At 46.5% G+C, this 25320-nt stretch overlaps 1 protein-coding gene across 2 annotated transcripts; it reads right to left on the minus strand.

The window, feature by feature from the left end:
* Positions 1-836: 836 nt before the first annotated feature.
* DHX33 (DEAH-box helicase 33) lies at positions 837-25198 on the minus strand. 2 transcript variants are annotated; one of them, XM_075013823.1, is made up of 12 exons: positions 24896-25198; positions 16221-16381; positions 14760-14987; positions 13124-13294; positions 11745-11930; positions 9746-9857; positions 8834-8993; positions 7657-7745; positions 6648-6775; positions 5358-5561; positions 4471-4557; positions 837-4027 (listed from the first exon to the last, which is right to left on the minus strand). In XM_075013823.1, the coding sequence occupies exons 1-12, from the start codon at positions 25113-25115 to the stop codon at positions 3719-3721; spliced, it is 2055 nt and encodes a 684-aa protein (XP_074869924.1). In that variant the 5' UTR covers positions 25116-25198; the 3' UTR covers positions 837-3718. The 2 variants fall into 2 exon arrangements, with proteins under 2 accessions (XP_074869924.1, XP_074869925.1); XM_075013824.1 differs by lacking the exon at positions 24896-25198 and adding an exon at positions 19808-19811.
* Between the last annotated feature and the right edge of the window lie 122 nt (positions 25199-25320).

The raw sequence follows: 25320 nt of genomic DNA on the forward strand, positions 1-25320 counted from the left end.
ACAGAAAGGCAGCAACTTCCCCTAGCCCCTCCACATGCTTCTTACCAGCATGGATATAGTGAGGGAGGCTCAACCAAGGATATACTAATACATTTCCTCTAGAAACTTGTAAAAATTCAGCTTCACTCTTTCTGGCAAGAGAATGATACACTTCATTATTTCAGTAAGCAGAAGGGAAGATTTTCTTGGCATATGATATGAGTCCATCTATTTACAGTGATGCTGATCTGCTGATTTGCAGATTTTTATGAGTGTAACTCAGGTTTTACAGAGAGGTATTTATCATTGATTTCACTGGAGGAGGACCAAGGTAGTCAGAATAATAATACAAGCCTGAAGAGAAGACATACTGCAACAGACTGTGCAACTGTGAAGCATTGAAGCAGCAACCAAATTCAAGACAGAAATCATAGCCTCTCCCTGACATCTGCACAGTGAAGTCAGCAGTTTATCTGTTCACTAGGATAATGGGTTTTCCAATAGGATTGTCCCTGAGGAGCACCATTAAAACTTTTTTAAAGTAAAGTTGATGTTTGAATGGTTTCAAATGGTGTTTATTCCACTTGTGTATTTTGCAAGCGCAGCAGCTCATGTTAACTAATCACCTTAAACTGGTAAGTGACCCATCTTTCCCTTTTGGAAATCCAATCTGTTTTAATTCGAATCCTCTTCAAACAGAACAACTCAAATTGTGCAAAGAGATTTCTGCTGAGCCAGTAAAGTGCCTCTCCTAGAGAAGTCATTTTAGAAATACCCATAAAGATATAATTTTTTAAAACATCTTACAATTCTTTTCTGTCCCCATTCAGTCATATAGAACAGTCCATTTTACTTACTCAAGACATTACTAGACAAATAATATTTAGATAATCAAGCAGTTAGACTGGCTGAAGCTTCCTTAGTCACTGTATAAAACACAGGATTTAAAAACAAGATTGGTTTTTACTGACATTTTCCTTCAGTTAAGAATCTGACCACTAGGTGCTATAATGCGGGATGAAGCCCCAAATGCCAAAGACAGATATAGTGTTCCTCCCCAGTGATGTCATTCCACAAAGGTCTAATGAAGGGCAAAAAGGCAGAAAAATACTGGTGTAAAACGGTAATGGGGGGGAAAATAATCACTAGTATAGGTGTAACTGCTCACAGGCAGACTCAAACTGTGGACCTCTGGGTCATAGTGCAGGAGTTCTACAGCAGGTCTACAGATTAAGCAAATTATCTGATGATTAAAGATTCTTGGAAGGAAGTCTGACTCTAAATTACACTTTCATATTTTTTTCTTAAAGTTTGCCACAAAATAAATTGATAAATTGCTGTAAATGATGAGATCTACTGCAATCTACTACCTCCAAGCAGTGAACTTGGAAGTTTGAACCTGGCCAAGAAGGAAGGATAAACAGAGAGGTGGGGGAGAGGGGCAGTTTCTTTTCTGCCCAGTTTCTGGGTTCAGTTTGGAAAGAAGTCTTTGCTTCTGGTTTGGCTGCCATGGCAAAGAAAACCTCTTCAGGCAAAGGTTGGCACAAACATATCAGCTGGCCAAACACAGAAGTTAACAATCCAAATCCCACCCCCTCTCACACACATACTGAGGATATGCAATAATAGCAAAGTAGAGGAAAAGACTGTACTGAGAAGTTAGCTGGTTATACAATCTAGTAACAACCGTGGCAATTGGAGAGAGGTGATATACAAGAGATCGCTGCCAAACTCACCATCACTTAACAGTCTGTGATAAAACCCTACAATATGTGGCTGCAAGGGAGCTGACAGATACATCAGGGCAAGGTGAGGTAGGGGCTTGGATGCATGCTCCCAGAAGGGGCAAGGCCTTGTACAGAAGGGGTGGGGCTGAGCATAGCCAGTCCTCGCCACAGCCCGGACTATGCCATGCTGCCCTCCCGTTCCAAGCCCGCCTAACACATTGTGTGCCACTCAAGCAGTGATTTAAAGAGTCTGGGGCTTCAGCCACAACAGCCACTGTTGTGACAGGGAGTCCCAGGTCCTTTTGAATCTCCAGGCCCCAGGGCAGTTGTCCCCTTTGCTGGCCCTGCCCCCATGTCAGGAGGCCTGTATGGCAGACTTCCTAAGAAGCAGAGATTTCTTTAAAGATCTGTGCTTGGTGGAAATGCTGAGAAGCAAGTAGAGAAGACATCAGTTTCTTCTGTTCGTTAGACAGTCTGCCACATAAAGACACTGGGATCTTTGTACTTAACCTCGTGAACCATTTCAGTTGTAAATATGTTTTACCACCTGTGGTTTTATAATGTGTCTATGCATTACCCAGTTACAAATTGCTGGGAAGAAGTAACTAGCCACACCTGCCCAAGCAAGACTTGCATTTCACACACAACAGCACGTTGCCAATTAACAGAGAAATCCAGCTCATTGCAGAAATGTTACTCAAGTTCTTGAAGAGCACAAACCACCTAGAAGAGCTCCCCCGGGGCTTATCCTCTCCTAGCATTTAACCCATTAGTGGCAACGAGCCCAGCATTCTTTTACCGCTGCAACACATGTGCAGGTTTTGTGCTAATATCAGGCAACCACAATCCCTAGGCAAGGGATAAGACTTTTAAACCTACATCAACTTCTCTTGCTTGAGAGGCAAGGATTTTCAGCGCTAGCTCTTGAAGCCAGGGCCACATATTACTGCTGTGAACAACAGATGGCTACAGATAAACAGACTTAGGTGGACCAAGCACCAATCCATTGTTTTCCCCAATTGGGTTGGCAATGGCCAACTGGCTTCAGATTCTGTGTCTATAGGCTAGAAGATCTGTGCGCACAAGGTTCGGAAAATGGCCTCTTCGCAGTCTAGTAGAACGAACCCCTTCAGTGCCGATAGCTACAGCTGTGGTGAAATGCCAGTGTTCCATAGAAATATTGGCACTCTGTTGTGCCTGCACAGCAGCCGCTTTGCTACACAATATGAAAACCAGCTGGATGGTGGAGACACAGCTGGGCTGGTGATGCAGCGATAAGAAACTAAGGAAGCCTTTAAAACAGATACCTGCAGTCTCCCTGCTAGCAGACAACGCAGGTTACCGATCATCCTCACTTTGCAGCACTGCACCCGTCAGCGCCACAGGGTCTGGCTAACAAACAGGCTCAACTGACAAAGAGCCTTCAATTCAGGGAACCCTTTACTGTCTTTCAGATCGGTTAAACAAGCTAGCAAAAGAGACAGCAGGCAGAAAGATGTCAGATGAGGTAAAACACATTAGCACCTCCCTCCGAAAAATATACATTTTAAAAAGCTATTTTTGTCCTGTTAATACAACTATACACAGAGATTTAAAATTTTTTTGCCGATAAAACCTGCAAAGGATACAAGGGCAATGGTCAAAAAATACCTGCTCTGCTCCAAAGGGTCTCCATAAGATCCCACTTTTTCATACACAACCCTATTATATTTCCATTAGGTTTAAAAACTGGAATCCAAGGCTAACCGCCAGTCCCCAAATTCTCTTATATATATATTTCATATTATGTACATGTATAATGTTGCCCTTAGTTTAACAACTGTAATAAAGGATGATTGTTCTAAGCCAGTCCAACAACAGTACATGAGGTTTGGCTCTTAAGGAGAAGCCATTTCCTGTATCTTCCTACCTGATTGGCAAGGCAAAGCTCTATTGTTCCTGCACATTCATTACAAAAATCTCACATTACCCTAGCTACATCTTACAGTCAGTTTGGTGGCATCCAGGGCAAGTCAGTTCTTGGATGCTCTTAGCTTCCTGCGGAAGTAGTCGGGTGCAGCATCGTACAGCCAATCTGCATCCACCACACACAGGTCCCTCATGTAGCACTTGTTGGTGTGGAGCAGCTCGTTGTAAGTGACGCAGGCTGGCTTGCAGTGGAAGAGGACGGAGGAGGGATGGATTGCCACGAGCTGGTGAGAGTCTACAGTGGCATAGGTGCCATCTGGCTGCAACTCAGCAGCGTTCATGAAGAGGCTGTGAGCCAGGCAGCGGCGGATGTTGCCCGTGTCTGATCGGGAGGACTCAATCGGTAATGATAGCTGGATAGTAACGAGAGATAGAAAGAGAGAGAGAGAGAGAGGGAGATCTCGCATGTGTGGTGTCCTGCAGCTCAGAATCAGACACCTGACTAACACAAGCCTGGAAATGTCTTGCAATTGCCAGAAGTGGCAACGGGCTTGGAATCAGGTGGCTTCTAGAGCAACACAAAATCCCACATCACGGATCACTCTTGGTTGCAAGTGCATGTTTGAAAGCAAACCTGGTATGGATGCAACACCTGCCACTACAAGTCTGCAGGATGCTACCCATACAGGTTCAAGCCGCCTTTTAGAGGAGTTAGACTTAGTTCCAACATCCTCAGATCAGGCACAGCAGGCACAGTGTTTTCCTCTCCTAGGACCCGGAATGCGGAAGTCATTCTGGGGTAGAGGGGACGTAAATAATGACAAGACAACTGAAGAATTTTACTGCAGCTAATTACCTTTACACAAATATCCCTCAGCTGAGCTCTGACCTCTGACACCAGCATCATGTTCCTGTTATTCACAAAGTTCTCTCTGCACCATTCCTGCAGCAGAGTAAGCGGGTGTTAGATCAATTCACTTATCAGGGACGTTAAAGACAGTGTCTTTGGACAGGATGTACGATGGGAGTTACAAACACACACCCATTCAAAAGAGCAGTTCTACCCTTCTGACCAGGTTCTCAATCTGAATAGTTACACTTGGCCTACCTCAATCCCCTCCTGCAGTTCCAATCAGACGCAGCATTCCTCACCCACTGTCCTAATCTGCCTTGTGGGTTTGCCATGTGCCATGAAGCAGCTTCTACACCCTCCCCGCACAGGGGCAAAAGAGATTCCTAGAAGCATCAAGCTTACAAGTAACATTGGGAGGGAGTCCTAAGAAGGAAAGGCACTCTGGGAAGCCCAGGATCCCACTCTACATATGTAGAAATCAGAGTGGACAGTTTGATTTGTGGATTAAAGCTAAATCCCCTTTATAAAACTTGCAGAAAGGCTCAATCTCTCTATGTAATGAGTTTTGAGATGAAAAAGAGCATTGCCAGGCATTTCATGGTGGTCAGCTGAAATACAATCCCACCCAACTGAAACAAAACAGGGAGGAAAGATCACCCCACGCTGAAGGTGCCAGTCTGGGACTCAGAAGACATGGGTTTGGTTCCCAGCTCAGCTACAGATGTCCTGCATGATCTTCATCAAGTCACTTATTCAGCCTGTAAAATAAGGTTATCCCTTTCCCACCTCAGAGAAGCACAGGGAGAATAAAGAGGCACTTAGATGCAAAGTGAAGTGCGGACACCTGGAGAGGTGACAGCTCCATGAGGTCTCCCAAGAGCTGTACCCACCTTATTGCCGCTGACACTTCTGAAGGCTCGGTACACGTTGAGCAGAGTGAGGTGGTCCCCCTCACTGGAGATGAACTTCTTCCGGACAGACTGCACTTCTTCCCGCCGGGATGGGGGATTGTAGAGGACGCTGTCCACTGAGAGCAGGGACACAATGGTCAGGATTTCCTCCGTGCAATGGAATTTGGGGGACAGGAGGATGGTCTGAAAAGCACAGGCAAGTTCTGCTTTTGTAGGTTCCACCAGCTGGAATGCTGGCAAATTCTGGCCCCCCAAATACCACAGAAATCTTGATGGGTAATATGAACTTTAAAAGAGAGTCTAGCACACAGATGGAACTGCTGGCTCAATAGGAACAGACATAAAGGAGATGAGAACTCTGGATTTATTCTGAAAATTACAGAAGACAGAAGGAAGAAAGGTCATAGGGGGATACAGCTTGTACCTCCTCATACTAGTGTAGTATCCTGGAGGCACTTGTAATAACTATCATTAAGGATTACCCTTAAAGTTGTCCTCATTGAAATGAGCTAAACAGCTCACACACCTTGAATTACAAATACACACACACTATTGGGAAGACCTGATTATATGAAGGACATTTCAACATAAATACACTCATTTATATGGGAACTATAACAAGACAACAGCAGGTGTTTTGGAAACCATTGTTTCAATTTTCCTCACTAAAATCAACTAGTGTGCTAGACAAATGGGGCAAACGTATTAACTATGAACAAGAAGCACTAAAAGTGAATTCCAGCCCAATGAGCCTCACTTGAGTAACCATACAGAATAACTGAAGTAAACAGGATTAGAAAGCAGCCCCTAGATGAAAATCCTAGTAGATTGGAGAAGTAGTTTTCCTTTACAGAAGCTGCACTGAGTTGTCCCTAGGATTTTCATTGCATCTGAGGCTGCAGGTACTCAGGCCCAAGTTCGACAGCTACTGCATAGCAGTAATGCTCACTGACATGAACAGCAACTGCTACTAACCAGAAACTGCGGAATGAGCCCCAAAAGCAGCATGCACTCACTTTGTTCTGCTGTGTATTGTTACAGATGTATTACAATAACAGCACCTGCATGGAAGGCACCTTGTCATTCCAGCTCATGTGGAAATTCTACAGGGCATCAGAAGGTCAACTTGGGAAACTCAGTCAAAACAAACCTCTCAGCACGTTACTACACCAAAAGAAAGTTGATTAAGGAGCTTGAGAATAAAAGACTGATAAGGATAGGAAAATGCAGCCAGCTAAAAACAGAAAACTTATTGCCTATTGTTTGTACTTTAGAGAACTTGGGTTCCAGGGGAAACGCTGCCATCTTCCTTCCCAGTGCGGTCAGAGACACCTGATCCTCCTTCCGCTCCACAGCCCCCAGCAGATCCAGCTGCTCAATGGCTGCTTGAATGGCATCTATCAAGACAGAATGGTACATCCAGTTGGCTCCATTGCTGGCAATCTCAGCAGAGGTGTGTAAGATGCCCCCCACCTCCATCAGAGGCAGTGTCTGTGGGTCAGAGTGAAGGACAGCAATCTGGCACTGATGTGCCTTTTTTATAATTAAACTACTTTATCCTCCAGGGCTTTCTATGGACACAACACTCCCATTTACATGCGAAATACAGGTTGAACCTCTCTAGTCTGGCACCCTTGGGACCTGATCAGTGCCAAATGAGACAATTTGCCAGACTACAGGAGGTCAGTATTGTCTTGCAGCACTACTAACACTTCCACTACTTACTGCGCTCTGAGGAGACATTTAGGGATAAATCAGTGCTAAGTAACAGCACAGAACACAGAGCCAGGACTGGTGGCTGTAAATAAACTTTATGGGACCATGGAAAACTTGGCCACACCCATGATAAGTGATTGTCCGGCTAACTAAAATCATGCTAGATTACAGATATTGCGGAACGAGAGTGTGCCGGACGAGAGAGATTCAACCTGTAGAAGCCAAGTTTGCCGAGGTTGCCATGCCAAGCCTTTGGCAGCAGCCCTGACAGGACCTCTGCCAGCTACTGTCTTTTAGAAGTTGCCACCCCAAGCGTTCCTCATATTCTTTGCTCCTCGAGCCTACTTTAATCCCATGCTGTTCCTCACACACCACAGAGCAGGCTGAATTACCTGCCACCAGTGTGCCTGCTTTCACATTAGTGAGCACACTTCAGGGAGTCAGGTCGACTCAGGTGGCAGAAGATTTCTCCATTGTTAGGTCAGTCCAAAATTTCATTTTCAGATCAGTTCCCAGTGACCTGTTCCTCATTCCTTCCCAGACTGCCTTCATGCCCACTTACCAGGGGATGGCTTGGACATGAAGTCAAAGGTGAGAACATTGGGAATTCTCAGAGCCAGGAGCTGTAGCATCACACTAGCCAGGTTACACCTGCAAAGGGAAAGAAAAAATAAGAATACTCTCAATCACCTGTCTCTGTTGAAGCATGTCAGGCCAACCTGCCCAATGGGCACCTCTGATATCCTGCGTGCTGATGAAGACCAGCCAACAACTGGCCTCCATTGTCCATCTTCCTGAGTGGGGAGGCCATGAGCATTAAAGAAGACATGCTCCTAGTTACGAAGGGAAGCTGAGGTACTGCTGGCATTGGCTTCACAGGGATGCGGATCCTGTTTGGGCCACACAACCTGCCTCTTTTTAAAGCGAAACTGCCTCCCATTTGCCCTGATTTTGCTTCCCTGACTTCAGCACCCTGTGCAGCCTGGTTATTTCTTCTGGCAGCACCTCCTGTCACAGAGTAGAGGTGAAAAAGGAGCAGCAGCAGCAGCAGAGGGAGGCTTTTCACATTCATTTTTTGTCAGGAAAGCGGGAGAAGCACAAAAAGGGAACAGCCGTTTATCAAGGATGGAGATTAAAGACCATGACCAAGGTGACACTGGAAGCTGAACACTCCTCAGAACCTCACCTCTAATGGTACTTGATACAGAAGTTCTTGGATTTTGGGACCCTGAATGAGCCCCCTGCCCAAGGGCTGAGCAAGGAAACAAAAAAGCAAACCAGTCACTTCAACTATCCCTTTTAGCCTCCCCAGCCTGCTGCACGTTGTGTCACATGAGATGGGGAGCACAAGCTTAAAAGGGCAAGGGCACAAACCCAGACTGATGCAGGAGAGGTGACAAAATACCCCACTCTTCCTGTGTCTGACACCCTCTTCCTGGCCATGCAGCTGCTGGTGGAGATAGAGCAAAAGCCTGAGCTCTGACACTTCCAGGCCCCTCCGTCATAAAACACACCAAAATGCGAAAACGGAATGAGCGAGAACAGGAAGTGTCTCCTCAGAGACACCGTTCTTTTTTCAAGCTCTGCCTGTCCCGCCCCTGACAACGCTGCTAATGGGGCTCCACATCCATTCACTTGCTCACAAGCCTCCCTTCAAAGTCTCAGATTCTGGCTATGGAGCAGGGTCTGGCTAAGGGAGGGCAAGGCCGCGTGTCAGAGGAAGTGGATTCTGCTCTCACCTCTGTATCTCGGGTACTGTCATTTTATCAAACTTCTCAAACTCATCCTCTGTGTAGAGCCGGTAGCAGGTTCCACTGTCCTCTCGTCCTGCTCGCCCTGTCCGCTGCCAGGCCTGGGCCTTTGACACCTGCTGCACAGCCAACACCTCCAGGCCACTCTCTGGGAAAGGAAGAGAGTCCACTTCAGTGAATATGCGCGCACACACACGTGGCTTTGACAACACAGCCAGTGCAAATTCACAGAGTGGCCGAGTTCTGATCCTGGAGAATGGGGGAAGAAAGAGAATGTCACCCACGGAAACAACACCACTAACGGTGGTCTCCCATCAAACCACTAACGAGCCCGCTTAACACACAACACCTGAGGACATCTACATGTGCTGTGGCCACTTGGTGTCATTTCACAGCCCCAGAGGTATGTTTACACTGCACGTAGATAGTCACAGCTGGCCCTTGCCAACTGACTCAGGCTAAGAGGCTGTTTAACTGTGGTCTAGATATTCTTGGACTCTTCCAACTTGTAGGGGACTCTATCCTGAACCTGGATGTCTACACTGCAGTAAACAGCCTGCAGCCCAAGTCAGCTGGTATGGGCCAGCCACAGGGTTTTTTAACTGTAGTATAGGCATACTTCAGAGGCCGTTCAGAATTCCACGCTTAGCTGACTCTCCTGACGGATGGACAGCCCTGTGCATACCCCAACCCAGGATCAGATGGGCACCAAGGAAGAAAGCACATTCAAATGACAGGAAGGGGACACACACACACACACACACACACACACACACACACACACGAAATATGATGTGTTAAAGATTGGGGCACAGGGGTGTTTTAAATCAGCTACTATCAGGGTTTAGTGCCTTAATGAACTTATGAAGAATTTCCATATCACTCATCTCAAGTCCTCACCAGGACTGTACTTCTTTGCTTTAACCATGCCTGTGTCCACAACGTATTTGATTCCCGCAATGGTGATGGAGGTTTCGGCAATGTTGGTGGAAAGGATCACTTTGCGAGAGCCCTAGAGGAAATGCACACAAAAGAACACCCTCTAGCTCTTGCCAAACACTTTGCATTAGTACATTTCAAAGCACTTTACAAAGGAATCAGTATCATTTATCCCCATTTTATAGATGGCGAAACTGAGGCAGCAGTGTCTTTGCCCAAGGTCACCTGTGGCAGAGCCAGGAATAAAACTCAGGATCTTCCAAGTGCTAGTGCAGGACTGTATCCATTAGACCAAACTTGCAGGAGTCCCAGTTCCTACTTCTCCACTTCAGTGTCCCAAAAATCGCAAATGCTGATTGGTGTGCTTTAACTTACAGTACTTAAGAATGTGACCAGCTTGTATACCTAAATCGAAACTCCTGCTACTTGGCAAATTTCCAAACGAAAGGAACTTTTACAATCAAAAACAATTAGTCAAATCAAATACACCCTCAGAGTTACTGCAATGAAATCCAAGACCCCAAAAGACTACTTGCAGTGTAGCCTTTAAACATTTTTAGGTTTGCTTTTGGTGAAAGGCACAAGATTAGGATCCCTCAAGATCTGAATTCCTATTTATCCACTGGCTACGAACAGCACAGGCGGAAGCAATGTAAATTCCTCTCTGCACATACACACAGCCCTGCCCAGGTCTGCTGTGCCCTTCAGGATGACCTGAAGACTGCCCAGTGAGGCCAGCTGCTGGAATGGTGCTTTTCCTGGCGAGGATCTTAGTTCACATGCATCCTCTCCAAGCACATTCAAAGGCTCTGCACTTCACAGCTAAGCCTTGGGCCCCCATTCCACCACCTTGTCTGGACCCAGAGCACTTGTGCCCATGTTGGTGCTAACACTGACCAAGCTCAGAGTTGACACCCCATGCGTCACACTGGGAACATGGCCCTTCGTGTCTCCAGACAGTAGTCAGCTCTGATTATAAATGAGGATTGCTTTTAACTAGGGATGTTAAACGGTTAACCAGTAAGCATACCAGTAAACATAAGGCTTATTGGTATGCTTACCAGTTAACTGGCCCTTGCTAGTAAAACCAGCCATGGAGGGGCCAGAAGGCTGGGCAGCCGGACCTCACAGCAGGCTAGGCAGCGGGCCCTAAGTTAAAACAGTGAGCAGGTTAAACTCTAGCACAGGGGTTGGCAACTCCCGACATGCATGCCTAGAGTGGCGTGCAAGCCAATTCAAGCCAATTTCATTTGGCACATGGCAGAAGCTCAGCCGTGCCCCTGCTCCCCTATGCAGATCACTGCAGCAGCTCCTGGCCAGGCTGGTGACAGCTGTCCCCACGTGGCTGGCCAGGGCTCTCCGACTCGTGGCTGGCCAGAGTTCTGCGCCACTGGCTGCTGGGGCTCCCTGCCTAGAGCCAGCAGCTGAACACCCTGGGCTTCTTTGGCCCCCTGCCCAGGGCCTTTGGCGGCTCCACTCCCAACCACTGGGGCTGCCTGCCAGATCCACTGAGCCCCCAGACCCTAGTAACCGCTGTGGCTACAGCTCACAGGTTCAGGAACATCCATGGTCCTCCTGGACCGTGGATGTTTGCTGGACCAGAGAATCCCAGATAAGAGAGGTTCAACCTGTATTAAAATCCCAGACTTTTTTAGATATTTAAAAAACTCATCAGGATGGAGTTTTAAAGACTGAAACAGTAAAGCTCTGCATCTTTCTTTATTAATGAAGCTGTTACAAACAGGACTATTAGTGACTTGAAAAAAATATCACCAGCACTTGGACCATACTTACAGGTCAAAAGGTCAAATTTTGGCTCTCTGCCTCAGAAAGGTTGCTGTCCCGATTAACATTTTAACACCTCACTTTTAACCCATGAGATGTACAGCCCTTCCAGTGCAGGAAAATGGACCGTGATGCAGATACATCCCCCCCCATGTTGTCCCCCAGCCTAGCTCACCTTGGGTGCAGCCTGAAAGACCCGGAGCTGCTGTGCGTATGGCAGTGAAGCATAGAGGGGCATCACCACCATCTGGGGGCAGCCCTCGGGGAGGTGCTTGGCGATGTCACGGCAGGTTTTGGTCATCGCTTCGATCTCTTCCTGACCAGTCAGAAATACCAGTATGTCCTGAGAAGAAGGTGCCTCCTTGGGGGAACGAGAGGGAGGAGATCGGAAATGAGTGTAAGACGACTCCAGCAGAAATAAAACAACAGTTATCGGTGGCAGCTAATTTGCTACGCTCCCCACTTGATGAGACGGAGCAGCTGGGGAAGCACAGCTGAGCATGTGCATACTGAACACCCACAGCCCCCGGGGGATTCACTGAGATGGGAGGGGGCTCAGCACCGGGTAGGACTCAGCTTGTCATCAGGGGGTGAGGGGGAAATAGAGAGAAATTCATGTTTCTGCTTTGTTCGGCAGCTTTCCAGTGCACATGAACGAACAAGCTTGGCTGCCTTCCAGTGCAGCAGCTGGGCAGTAACCACAGGAAAACATGCAGACCAGGGAGGAGGACTAGCCACACACTTTGCGATCATTCTCCTTTCACCCCAGCCAAGAGTTCGATTTCTACAAACACAGTAACAATAAGTATGTTCACAGCAGCAGATGCAGGATGTTAACAGTTTATCTAACAGCTTTCCAGACAATGCCCTTAAAAGCCACCATACACATACAGCTTCAAAGCACCATGTCCCTGTGTGCTCCCATGCAGAGGACACACATTGGAAACTCAGGACCAACAGTTCGGCAGTTTCTTATTGAAACACTTAGTGCTCAGCCTAAAATATCGATGAGCTTTTAGTTCATTAGATTTCCATTTTCTCTACAGTTCATCTTAACTACAGCAGGGAGGCAATCACTCATAATTAGAGACAGGCCATTTTCCATGTTGGTGCTCTATGTAGATTCTGTAAGCAAGGAGTTGTAAATAAATTACTCCCTGGAACGTAATATTTTCCTGTAATGGGAGCCCTCCTCCACCTCAGCTGCACCATCAGCTTTATGTACCTGAGAAGTAGATTTTAAAAGAACATAGGGCCAGCTGGCTCGCACTGAAGTATGAAAGCTAAAGATGAGATTACAACAGTATATAGAACAACCCCAGAGTGCTCACCAACCATATAAGCTGCAATTTCAGGCCACATTTGAGATCATGAATTTAGCAAAAGTCTCCCATTAATCTAGCTCATTCAGACTGCAGGGCTGGAACTAAAAGAATCCTCAGTGCTTGTAAGCATGAGTGGGAAACTACTACTTGGATGCTTACAGGCAGACAGATGAAATATCCAACTGCCACATTGCAGAAACAATGTTTGCTCCTACCCCATCTGTGGTACCTGATGGATTTGGAAGACTGACACCAGTGCTGCTTGGAGGTAATCACTCTGAGGCTGTTTGGTGTAAAATATCTGGATCGGATGTTGGCGACCTTCTACATAAAGGACTGGGGCTCCGTTGAAGTACTGAGAAAACTGGTCTACATCCATAGTAGCCGACATGATCACCACCTGGAAAATGGGAGCAAAGCAGGTGCTACCAATGGGACTCAAGCTCAAGATAAAACCCAGATTCCTTAGATGAATACGACCACACCCACAAAAGAGAAGGAGAACGTCTAATTCTGAAGATAGCTCCCTGCAGGCCTTCAGGTCTACAGCTACCCACTCCCACTGTGTGTGACACCCCAAAATGTGTTATACACATCTCACACCATACCTTATGGAGCAAGGGGAGAAGCACATTTATGGGGCTCCACACATTTACTGAACACAGCCCCATAATCTGGCTAGAACATTCAGACTTAAGAGATGTCTTTCAAGCAAGGAAGTGTGTTCAAACTAGAAAAGTCAAATGTGCGGAGGACCCCACCCCTTGGGTGGGTCTTCACAGCACACTTAGGCTGTGTCTACACGAGCCCCAAACTTCGAAATGGCCACGCAAATGGCCATTTCGAAGTCTACTAATGAAGCGCTGAAATGCATATTCAGCGCTTCATTAGCATGTGGGCGGCTGTGGCACTTCGAAAATGACGCGCCTCGCCGCCATGCGGCTCATCCCGACAGGGCTCCTTTTCGAAAGGATTCCATCGGGAATAAGGGGACTTCGAAGTAGGCGGGGTCCTTTCGAAAAGGAGCCCCGTCGGGACGAGCCGCGCGGCGGCGAGGTGCATCAATTTCGAAGTGCCACGGCCGCCCGTATGCTAATGAAGCGCTGAATATGCATTTCAGCGCTTCATTAGTAAACTTCAAAATGGCCATTTGCATGGCCATTTCGAAGTTTGGGGCTCGTGTCGACATAGCCTTAGTTTGTGTTGCTCTGAACTCAGCTTCTGTCCACACACACAAAACATCTCCCGTGTGCAATAAGGGGGCTTTAAACTAAAGCTAACTAGCTGGTGGGGAAGAGCCAAAGCTCAAGCGCTGCTGAAGTTGCAGCAAGGATGCAAGGCTTGGTCTACACTAGGCACATAAGTCAATTGCAGGTATGCAATTCTAGCTATGGCAGTTGTATACCTAGAATCGACTTATCTGCAATCAGCTTACCTGGCCGTCCTCACTAAGGGAGGTTGACAGGAGAGTTTCTTCCATTGACCTCCCTTATGCCTTGCGATAGCGAAGAGTACGGAGGTCAACTGTTGACCCCCGATAAGCTGATTTCACATGTTCCTACCAGGCGAGAGAAACTGAACCCTGGAAAATGAACTCTGAGCAGACTGACATTACGGGTAAGGTAGACATGGCCCAACAGCTGGAGTTAGAACACACCAGCAGCAAATTCAATTCCTACTGCTAACCAAATTGCCTATGTCACTCCAGTGCTGTTCTAAAGTGAAGGGAGCTCTCCAGTGCACTAACTGCAGCGTACCTAACTCAAGCGACCCAATTCAGTGTAGACCTGCCCTTACAGGGGTGGAAGAACCTCCACTCTCCATCTGCACTCTGCTCGGGGGCCAAATCAGGAATCTGCACTCACTTTGAGTGGGAATTTGCCTAAATTCTTCCGTTTCCTTAACGCTGCTTTCACCACCCCAAAGAGCACATCTGTGTGTATCGTCCTCTCGTGAGCTTCGTCCAGAATGATGACACTGTATTTGCGCAACAGGGGGTCACCAATGGCTTCGCGGAGAAGCATCCCATCTGTTAGGAATTTGATCCGTGTCTCTTCCGAGCTAAGGTCTTCAAAGCGCACTGTGTAGCCGACCTAAGGAAACAGTGAGGCAGGAGAGGGCATGGGCACTAAGTCACTTACATTTACAGCAGCTGTGATTCATGCTAAAGGATCCCAAAGCATCCAGACTATCCTTACAACCACCCCTTCACACACACCCAGTTAGAACCCCATGTGCACATGAAGAACACTGGCATGGGTAAGTGCTGGATATGTCCTTTTGCACATATCACAGACGCAACATTCCTAACCCAAACTAAAACTAGTTCTATAGAACACAGTAGGTGCAGCTGCTCCAGAAGCTCTGTCAGATGCCCTACATAGTGATTTTCCTATCCAGGAGCACCTCACTCAATGGGATACATGTGGATTATTATAAACTGTTATTCTCCAATTACCAGTGAATTAGCAGTGTGGAGCACTCACACCTAAAGGCAGGTGGACATTCTGTAGAGGTGCTGAGCCTAGTCCCAGGAAGGGTGAAGGCTGCCTGGTTTATGCACGGCTTCTCTGTCACCATTGCAAAGAGCAAAGGACAACATGGTCAGACTGTGCTTTACAATAAAGTCATGGAGAGGAAAATAATCTATTTAGGTGCCGACCCTAACCCTAGCCCATTATGAATTTGAAATGCACCAGTTAAATTTTTAAAATTCACTCCTACCCTAAGTGCATCCTGTGAGAGAAACCCAAAGGATCTGAGCTGTGCACAAAAGCCACCCAAACCCCAACATTTGATCCTCACAATGATGAAATAGCCATGAATACACTTCTGTTCACGTTTAAACGTTCCGTAAAGGAAGACGCCACCACCGTCCCTGGCTGGAAGCCGCTGTCTATTCCTGAAACACTTTGCTAAAAGGCAGCTTTTTTAATGTATTTTATTCCATCCTCCCCCTTCCACACATAGCAACTGTAGGAAACTCCCAAGAATTACAGCTCCGCTTGCCACCACAGTGTGCCCTAGCTTGTGTCATCAGTGCTGGGACATTGGGACACAGGAATCTGTTTTTTCATTCATTAGCCAGCATTTTTTTAATTAAAGCAACATAGTCGGCCCCCACTGGTTGAGAGAAAAAACAAGTGGAGACTCAGCCACTGGGCTGCATGTATGAGACAGTGTTTTATTCTTGTATACTGTTAAATGTAGCAACACTTTTCCCTTGTGGTTCTAGCCTCCATACCACTACTCTGACCACCTGCTGTCCGCACCTACCCACCATCACCACCCACCTCAGTTGCTTTACTTGAGGCCACCTAACATACCAGTTTTCCCAGCTCTGTTTTCTTCTCATCTGAGACTCTGGTAGCTAAAGATATAGCAGCTACTCTACGAGGCTGGGTCACCGCAATGATGCCTTGGCAGCCGATTCCTGCTTCATAGAGGTACTGTGGGATCTGAGTAGTCTTCCCTGAGCCTGTTTCCCCTAGAGAGCAACAAAAGAACAGACAGCCATTATTTCTGTAGCACCTTAATGAGAGGCTCTAAAGACAGTTTACAAACATTTGTTAATGAAGTCCCATGCCTCTGGGCAAGCTGAGGAAGAACAAAGGAGGGTAATTTGTCTGCTGGAGAACTGTGGACAGATCTTTGTCTTGCTTGCAATTCACCCTTAGCCAACAGAAACACTAGGCTGAAGCAGCTGAGACAAGTGGGCAGGAGCTGTTCTTTCAGCACCACACAGAGGGCTACCAAAAACATTATTTCTTTATCCCACCCATGTCCACCACTATAAAGTCACCTGCAGGAGTAAAATTAGAAAGGCTAAGGCACAAAATGAGCTCCAACTAGCTGCAGGCATAAAGGGTAACAAGAAGGCCTTTTACAAATATATTAGAAACAAGAGGAAGAGCAAGGACAGGATAGGGCCATTGCTCAGTGAGGAGGGAGAAACAGTAACGGGGAACTTGGAAATGGCAGAGATGCTTAATGACTTCTGTGTTTCGGTCTTCACAGAGAAGTCTGAAGGAATGCCTGACATAGTGAATGCTGGTGGAAAAGGGGTAGAGTTAGTTTTTGAAATAAAAAAAGAACAAGTTAAAAACCATTTGGAAAAATTAGATGTCTGCAAGTCACCAGGGCCTGATGAAATGCATCCTAGAATCCTCAAGGAGCTGACAGAAGAGGTAGCTGAGCCGTTAGCTCTCATTTTTGGAAAGTCATGGGAGACAGGAGAGATTCCAGAAGACTGGAAGAGGGCAAATATAGTGCCCATCTACAAAAAGGGGAATAAGAACAACCCAGGAAATTACAGGCCAGTCATCTTAACTTCTGTGCCAGGAAAGGTAATGGAGCAGGTAGTTAAGGAAGTCATCTGCAAGCACTTGGAAGGTAGTAAAGTGATAGGGAACAGCCAGCATGGTTTTGTAAAAAACAAATCATGTCAAACCAACCTGATAGCTTTTTTTGACACGATAACGAGACTCGTAGATAAGGGAGAAGCAGTGGATGTGGTATACCTAGACTTTAGTAAAGCATTTGATACGGTCTCGCATAATATTCTTATCGACAAACTAGGCAAGTCCAACTTAAATGGGGCTGCAATAAGGTGGGTGCATAACTGGCTGGCTAATCGTACCCAGAGAGTAGTTATTAATGGTGCTCAATCCTGCTGGAAAAGTATAACAAGTGGGGTTCCGCAGGGGTCTGTTTTGGGACCAGTTCTGTTCAATATCTTCATTAATGATTTGGATATTGGCATAGAAAGTACGCTTATTAAGTTTGCAGATGATACCAAGCTGGGAGGGGTTGCAACTACCTTGGAGGATAGGGTCATAATTCAGAATGATCTAGATAAATTGGAGAAATGGTCTGAAGTAAACAGGATGAAGTTTAATAAAGATAAATGTAAGGTGCTGCACTTAGGAAGGAATAATCTGTTTCACACATACAGAATGGGAAAAGACTGTCTAGGAAGGAGTACAGCAGAAAGGGATCTAGGGGTTCTAGTAGATCACAAGTTAAATATGAGTCAACAGTGTGATGCTGTTGCAAAAAAAGCAAACATGATTCTGGGATGCATTAGCAGGTGTGTTGTGAACAAGACACGAGAAATCATTCTACCGCTCTACTCTGCGCTGGTTAGGCCTCAGCTGGAGTATTGTGTCCAGTTCTGGGCACCCCAATTCAAGAAAGATGTGGAGAAATTAGAGAAGGTCCAGAGAAGAGCAACTAGAATGATAAAAGGTCTGGAGAACATGACTTATGAAGAAAGGCTGAAAGAATTGGGCTTGTTTAGCTTGGAAAAAAGAAGATTGAGGGGGGACATGATAGCGGTTTTCAGATATCTTAAAGGGTGTCACAAGGAGGAGGGAGAAAACTTGTTCTTCTTGGCCTCTGAGGAGAGAACAAGAGGCAATGGACTTAAGCTGCAGCAAGGGAAGTTTAGGTTGGACATTAGGAAAAAGTTCCTAACTGTCAGGGTGGTCAAGTACTGGAATAAGTTGCCAAGGGAGGTTGTGGAATCTCCCTCACTGGAGATATTTAAGAACAGATTAGATAGAGGTCTATCAGGGATGGTGTAGATAGTGGTCGGTCCTGCCATCGGGGCAGGGGACTGGACTCGATGGCCTCTCAAGGCCCCTTCCGGTCCTAGTGTTCTATGATTCTATGAAAATGGCAGCCAGCACTTACTATATAGGTATGGGCTGCGCCTCCCTAAACTGGAACTCTCTGGTCCAGCAACACACATGGCTGGCAGAACCACGGATGTTCCTGGTCACCAGGATTCAGGGATGAGGAGGGCTAGCAGCAGGGGCTGAGACTGCGACGGCTCCCAGCCCTGCCACAGTTGCTGCAGCCATGGTTCCCTGCCATGACCCCAAGCTCCCAGCCGTGCCAAAGCAGCAGCTGCAGTGACAGGAGAGGCAGCCCCTGTGCCTGGGTGGCCATGACAGGGGAACCAGAGTCAGAGCAGCCAGCTGATGGGGGACCAGCAGTGGGCAGCCGAGGCAGACAGGGACCAGCAACAGACTGGCCAACCAGCACCAGAAGTGGATTGGGCAGCAGGGAATCAACCCTGGTCTGGCAAATTCCCTCATTTGTGATGGGTCTGGTCCTGAGGGTGGCAGACCAGGGAGGTCCAACTCATATACTGCAGTCCTGTGGACAATTAACACAGTACAGTGGCTAAAACCACGGCTTGGTACTAGAAACTGAGTTGCTGGCTCTGCTTGTACCTATACAGCACTGGCAAAAAAAATATGCTTTAATTGCTTTGGGGACATACAAGTTGGCAGCAGGCCCAATGATTCAGAGAATACAAATTTGAAACTTTTTCCGGGTTTCAGGAGCAACAAAGGGCAGAAAACTGACATTAATGTGTATTTCATTCCCCTTCAATTTTACTGGTTTTTAGGAGTCTCTATTGATTATGCTACAAGGCCACTTGTAACTCTTGAGGTTTCTAGTGGCCAGCAATAGGGATTCCTCCTCACGAAGGACTCTGAACATATTAGAGGTGCATGGGAGGGAGGGGTGCAGCCTGTATTCTTCCTGATTCTTGGAAAACACTGACAGTAGAGAACTGCACACCTTTCCCTAAGACCAAGTAGCTTCCAATGCAGCAGACTCAGACCAAGTATGTCCCTTCTTCAGGTAGCAGAACAAATTGGAAACGACACCCCCAGCTCTGCAGCCTCCTAGCCAATTAGGTCTTGGTTGCTGTTACATCTGCTTTCAACCAGTATACAGTGCTACCTTGTGACAGCCTATGTTCTATGTTCTCCCCTTTTACAAGACTGATGCAGTTCATGTAAAAGTATGCCTTGTGAGGTATAATTTGAAAACTCATCATTTACTGATCATTATTGTCCTTATAAATTATGTGGAGTAGCACTGTGTGTCAACTTACAGGATTCCTCCTGGTATCATACAGTAGAAATTCCAAACCTGGAGAGCAGCCACAAACCAGGTCTCCAGCGACACAGGGCTCAATGTCCTCAGCCTGGTGCCAACAAGTTCACATGGACCATCACCTGGTTAAATGGTTATTCTCTGGCAGAGAAGAGGGCTTGCGGGGTAAAAAATCTACGTGTTGACAAAGAAAGAGCTTGGGGTTTCTTTCTTTTCATACACACAAGCTTTTTGTCTCCTCAATTTTAGCTGGAGGTGACTCAAAGAAGAGAAGAAAGTACAAGAAAGCAGAAGACATGTCCCATATTCCCTCTCCCTTCCTCTCTATTCATATCGCCTCAAGAAAATACAAAAGCTACAGTGGACTGGGGGAGGGATCCTGACTGAAAGAAATTCAGCCAATAAGACTGTGGTGAGACCTTTGTTTTGAATTTATTTACCTTGTTAAGTTAGGCATTAGTTGTGGTTTACTTTTTTTTTCCTTGTAACAAATTCTGACTTCTATGCCTTATTATTTGTAGTCATTTAAAATTCATCTTTTCTGTACTTAATAAACTGGTTTTCCTGTTTTATCTAGAGTTATTAGATTAGAAGTGTTTGGGAAACTCCATCTGAGATAAAAGGGGAATTGATAATTAATCAATTGACACACTGTGTATGAGTTTATATTGTCCAGTGTCGGCTGGGCAGTATAAGACGCACACTTCTGAGAGAAAGTCTGGAACTGGGAATTTGCTGGCGTGGCTCTGCAGTGTAATTCATGAGGGACTGGCTCCAGCACTCACGTTTTATAACTGGGTGTAACTTGCATGCTGGAGGTCATGTGAGAGTAGACCAGGAGTGGGAACCATCACAACAAAGTAAAACATACCCCAGGTAGGAGGACTGAGGGGACATGGCTATTCATCAATCCAGACTGTACCCTGCCTGGGTAATATTACAGAGCTGCATAAATGCATCGGGGGATGTGCCTTACAGGTCAATTAACCCATCATATAGCCATATACATTAGGACTCCAACTCCTGAATAACATTAGTTGCTGTCCTCATGTATTCTCGATCCTAAAAAGCCACATCACACTTTTAACTTAGGCCAGCCTATCTAAATTGTACCCAGCCCCTCATATTGAATACTTACCCCTGACATAATAGGACATTTTGATTATTATTAATATTGCAGTGGCACCTAGGACCCCCAGTCACAATCCAGGACCCCACTGGGTGAGGCATTGTACAAACACACACCCAAAAGAGACGGTCCTTGCCTCAGAGAGCTTGCAACTAATGACTTCAACCTCTTGCTCCTTTCCCAGAAACTACAGAAAGGATGCTGTCACTTCAAAAAGTTAGCATTAAGAGATCTTTTTGATTCAGCTATGATACTGTAGCAGTATTATTATCCTAATGAAGGCCAACTGACATGAAAGGCCCATGCCCACTAACTATATAATTAGTGGCAATAAAGAAGATAACGGCACTCTGTCAGAGAAAACTCATATGGAAAATAATTCTTCATGAAGTGTGGCGACTAGAAATGCACACATTGATACATCATGTGCACCCTGCCCTAAAACCACATATTTGTAGAGGAATGTCTTCCATTTTCCTTTTCTGTAACACACTTTGATGAATGCAACGGGGCTCAGAAGTCAGCAGGGGGAGGGCAACGTGGGAGCGGAGGAATGGAAGAGGAATCAGAAGAACGATAAGGTCAGAAGTAACATTATGTGATGTTATAGGGATTCACAGATAGATGGGAAGTAGAAAGTCAAATGTAAGCCACCCAGCTGCAAACTAAGGCCGAGAGAGGAACTATTTAGCACACTCCTTAACTTCAAAACCTTCAACTGGCACATTGGAATCCGTATTTAGCAAGTGCTCATGCAAACCATACAGCCATAAAAGGGAAATGTGGAACACACTGCGTACTTTGGCAAGAAAATTACTGTGGTAGACATTTTTTCGAAGTGTTCACTGATTGTGTGTGTGAAATTTGAGGCGTTTTGTGCCTAATTTTAACAAGTGCTGAGCTCCTGCATTTCTAGCTAAAGCCAATAAGATCTGTGACTCTTCAGCTCCTAACATTCACACTTAAGGTGTCTGGGCTCATAAAAAACAGTGTTAATGACCGCTTCTGAAAATTTGATTAAGAAAGTGCTTGTCCCAGGGAACAGAGGGTTCTTCCATTTTCAATTATTTATTTAGGCTGGAGGAAAAGGGAAGGAATTAGAAGACGAGTGAGCAAAGTGGGGGGCAGGCCCCCTTGGGAGGGACATGAAATTTTGTGAGCGGGGCACAGCATGATCAGCTGTTGGGTATCAGGCTCATCCAACTCATTAAAAGTGGTGAAATATGTTACTGTTTTAATGTACGTTTATTCACCTTTGTATACCGATTAAGTTTTTACATTCTATATACCTATTTTCTTACACATGCCAAAAGAGGGTTTGGGGTTTTTTTCATATGAAAAAAACCAAAATTTCCATTGGTTTGGATTACATTAGACAGGCTGGGGGGGCCCTGCTAAAAGCAGCGATGAAAAGTGGAGCCTGACATAAAAAGTTTGCTCACTCCTGGATCAGAGGATGATAGCAATGCAGGACTGGAAGGAACCTCATGGGGTCACCTAGGTCAGTTCCCTGTCCTGAGGTAGGATTAAGTATTATTTAGAGCATCCTGACAGGAGTTTGTTTAACCTGCTCTTAAAAATGTGTAATGATGAGGGTTCCACAAATTCCCTAGACAAATTTTCCAGGGCTTATCCACCTTCACAGTTAGGAAGATTTTCATAACATCTAGTTAAAGATTTACTTGGTTGCAATTTAAGACTCTAAGGGTATGTCTATACTTACTGAGGGTTCAATGCACTACGATCAATCCAACGGAGTTCAATTCTGTTGCGTCTGTGAAGATGCAGCAAAATTAATCTCTTTGGGTTCAGATGTCGACCCTGGTACTCCATGCTGTTGTGCCAGGTGAGGGACATCAGCACAAGCCCTAAGAGCCCTGATCTACACCAGGGAACAAAGTCGATCCTGATACGTCGATTCTACCTACACTAATGGCGTGGCTAGAATTGCGTATCTGGGATCAACTTTGATTCCTAGTGTAGACCAGGCTTTATTTCTTGTCCAATCCTTAGTGGCTAAAGGTGAACTATTTACCTCTCCACACACTTTATCCAACATTGAAGGCTTATCAGGTCCCTTCTCAATCTTCAACCCATTTTTTCACAAGCTTTTCTCATAGATCTTGTTTTCTTCAACTTTTAATTATTATTGCTGCTCCCAATTTGTCCATATCTTTCCCTCAGCATGGTGCTCCAAAGTGGACACAGTACTCAAACTGAGGTGTTCACAGTGCAAGAGCAGAAGAGTTTGTGTTTTGCTCACAACATTTCTCCTAATACATTCCAGAACATTGTTCTTTTTGGGGGGGGGGGCAGGGGTCATGCAAGAGTATTACATTTTGTGCATATTTAGTTTGTGAAACAATATAACACCAAGATCCTGTTCCTGCAGTACTCCTTCCCTGGCAGTCATTCGTCATTTTGTACTTGTACAGCTGGTCACTATGAAGTATTTGTATCCTTCCTTATTGAAATTGCATCCTATTTATTTTAGATTCTTTCTCTATTTCAACATCATCATTTTGAATTCTAATCCTCTCATCCAAAGCAATTCCAGGTTGGTATTATCAGCAAACTTTACAAGTGTAATCTCCATGCCACTAGCCAAATCATTTAGGAAGATACTGAACAGAACCAAACCCAGGACAGTCTCCTGTCCGCTCCATATGCCCTTTCTAGTTTGACTCTGAACCATCGATAACTTCACTCTAAGTAGCAGGGAAGGGATTAAGAAAGGCATAAAAAGCAGCGATAAACTCCTTGGCTTTCCCCCATACAATTAAATCACTGCAAGTCTTAACTGAGAACCTTACAACTCAAAGTCAGGCACCATGTATTATAAACAAACAATTTTTATCTAATTAAAGAGCACACTGTACCTAATTACGAGCAGCACTTTAAATTATTAACACTCAAAGTTTGAGAAAAAGCTTTTCAATATACATCATATGTCAACAAGGTTCTCTATTTGAAAAATGGATAGGATTGTAAACTCTGGAGATAAGGACCATCTGTTAATCTATCCAGTACAACGGGGACTAATATCTACTGCAATCTCTGGAAAGTCCAGGACAAAATCACCTGCACCTCCCAGCACAGAAGTTTTGGTTATGAATACATTAAGGATATTTTTATTTGGGCACAACAGTTTCTTTAAGAATTGAAGAATCCAAAACAACTCCACAAATACTTGCTTATCTGTGTCTAAAGTACTTATCCTTGAAACACCCCCACGAGGCTGAGCAGTATCACTGACTCCATTTTTACAGCTGAGGAAACTGAGGCAGGGCAAGTAAGTGACTAGCCCAAGGTCACACAGGATGTATGTGGCAGAGCTGTGAAACGGAATCCAGAACTCTCAAGTCCTGGGCAGCACTCCCTGTAAGCGGAGCTTTTGGGCAGCTGCCCAGGAGTCAGGTGCCACCCCAGCTGATTAACAGAGAGCCCTCAGCCACCCACATGTGTGTCTACATGTGGTGCGCATGCACACACGCCTCAGCACCCATAGCAAAATTTTGTCTGCCCACGGATGGAAAAAAATTAGAGGGAACCTTGATCCTCTGCTAGTGTCCTCACTACTGCCCTGCTTCTCACTCATACAAAGCAAATGGATGGGTCCAGTGAGTGTCCACTTCCCTTTTCACTGTGCCAGTCTCAGCGACAGGGGTGGGCGCAGGAGCCCAAGGTAGGCAGAGGAGGCACAAGCTACCGACCTGCCCCGCTCTGGCCGCTCCTGTGGGTGGGCGGGAGATCTGGGAGGTAAGGTCAGGGCTCTTGCCTAGGGCTCCTTACAACACCAGCGCCTCCCGCCAACGCAGGGGGCGCTGAGTGAGCCCTGGAGACCGCAAAGCAGGAAGAGCCGGGCCGAGCGGGACGCAGCAGAGCCCCCAGCCGACTAGGGTTCCAGCGTGGGGCGCAGGGGGCACTCCCAGTCCCGCCCCATCCCACCCCGCTCACCGATGAGGACGGCGCTGTCCAGGCTGCGGAGCCGGCTCAGCAGCGGCCCCCGCGCCTGGAAGATGGGGAGGCTCCTGCGCTGCGTCTCCACAGCGCTGGCGGGGCCGCTGGGGGCCGGCGGCTGCCGCTTGGCTGCGGGCGGCGCCAGCAGCATGGCTCCGCGGGGCGGGGACGCCAGCTTCAGTCGCTTGGCCGGGGGCAGCTCGCCGTCCTGAGGCATCGCCCCCGGGGCCGCGGCCGGACGGCGATCCGCTCGCACAACGGCGGGGCACACACCCCGGACCCACGTGTTCCCGCCGCCAAGTTGCGCGACAAAGCCCGCGGGCCTACACCTCCCAGCCGCCCTGCGCCCGCTGGCTCGGAGCGCGGCATGCTGGGAGCTGTAGTCCCCACAGCTTGCAAGTGGAGCAGGTCTCCATGCCACA

This window comes from Carettochelys insculpta, chromosome 19 (assembly GCF_033958435.1).
Source record: "Carettochelys insculpta isolate YL-2023 chromosome 19, ASM3395843v1, whole genome shotgun sequence".
Taxonomy (NCBI): Eukaryota; Metazoa; Chordata; order Testudines; family Carettochelyidae; genus Carettochelys; species Carettochelys insculpta.

Coding starts and splice junctions, on each gene's coding strand:
- DHX33 (XM_075013823.1), bottom strand. CDS start 25,115: ATGCCTCAGGACGGCGAGCTGCCCCCGGCCAAGCGACTGAAGCTGGCG. Junction 13,295..14,759: donor TAGGCAAATTCCCACTCAAA/GTGAGTGCAGAT, acceptor CCCATTTTCCAG/GTGGTGATCATGTCGGCTAC. Junction 5,562..6,647: donor TGGAACCCAAGTTCTCTAAA/GTACAAACAATA, acceptor TGTGCTTTTCAG/ACCATCCTCCTGTCCCCCAA.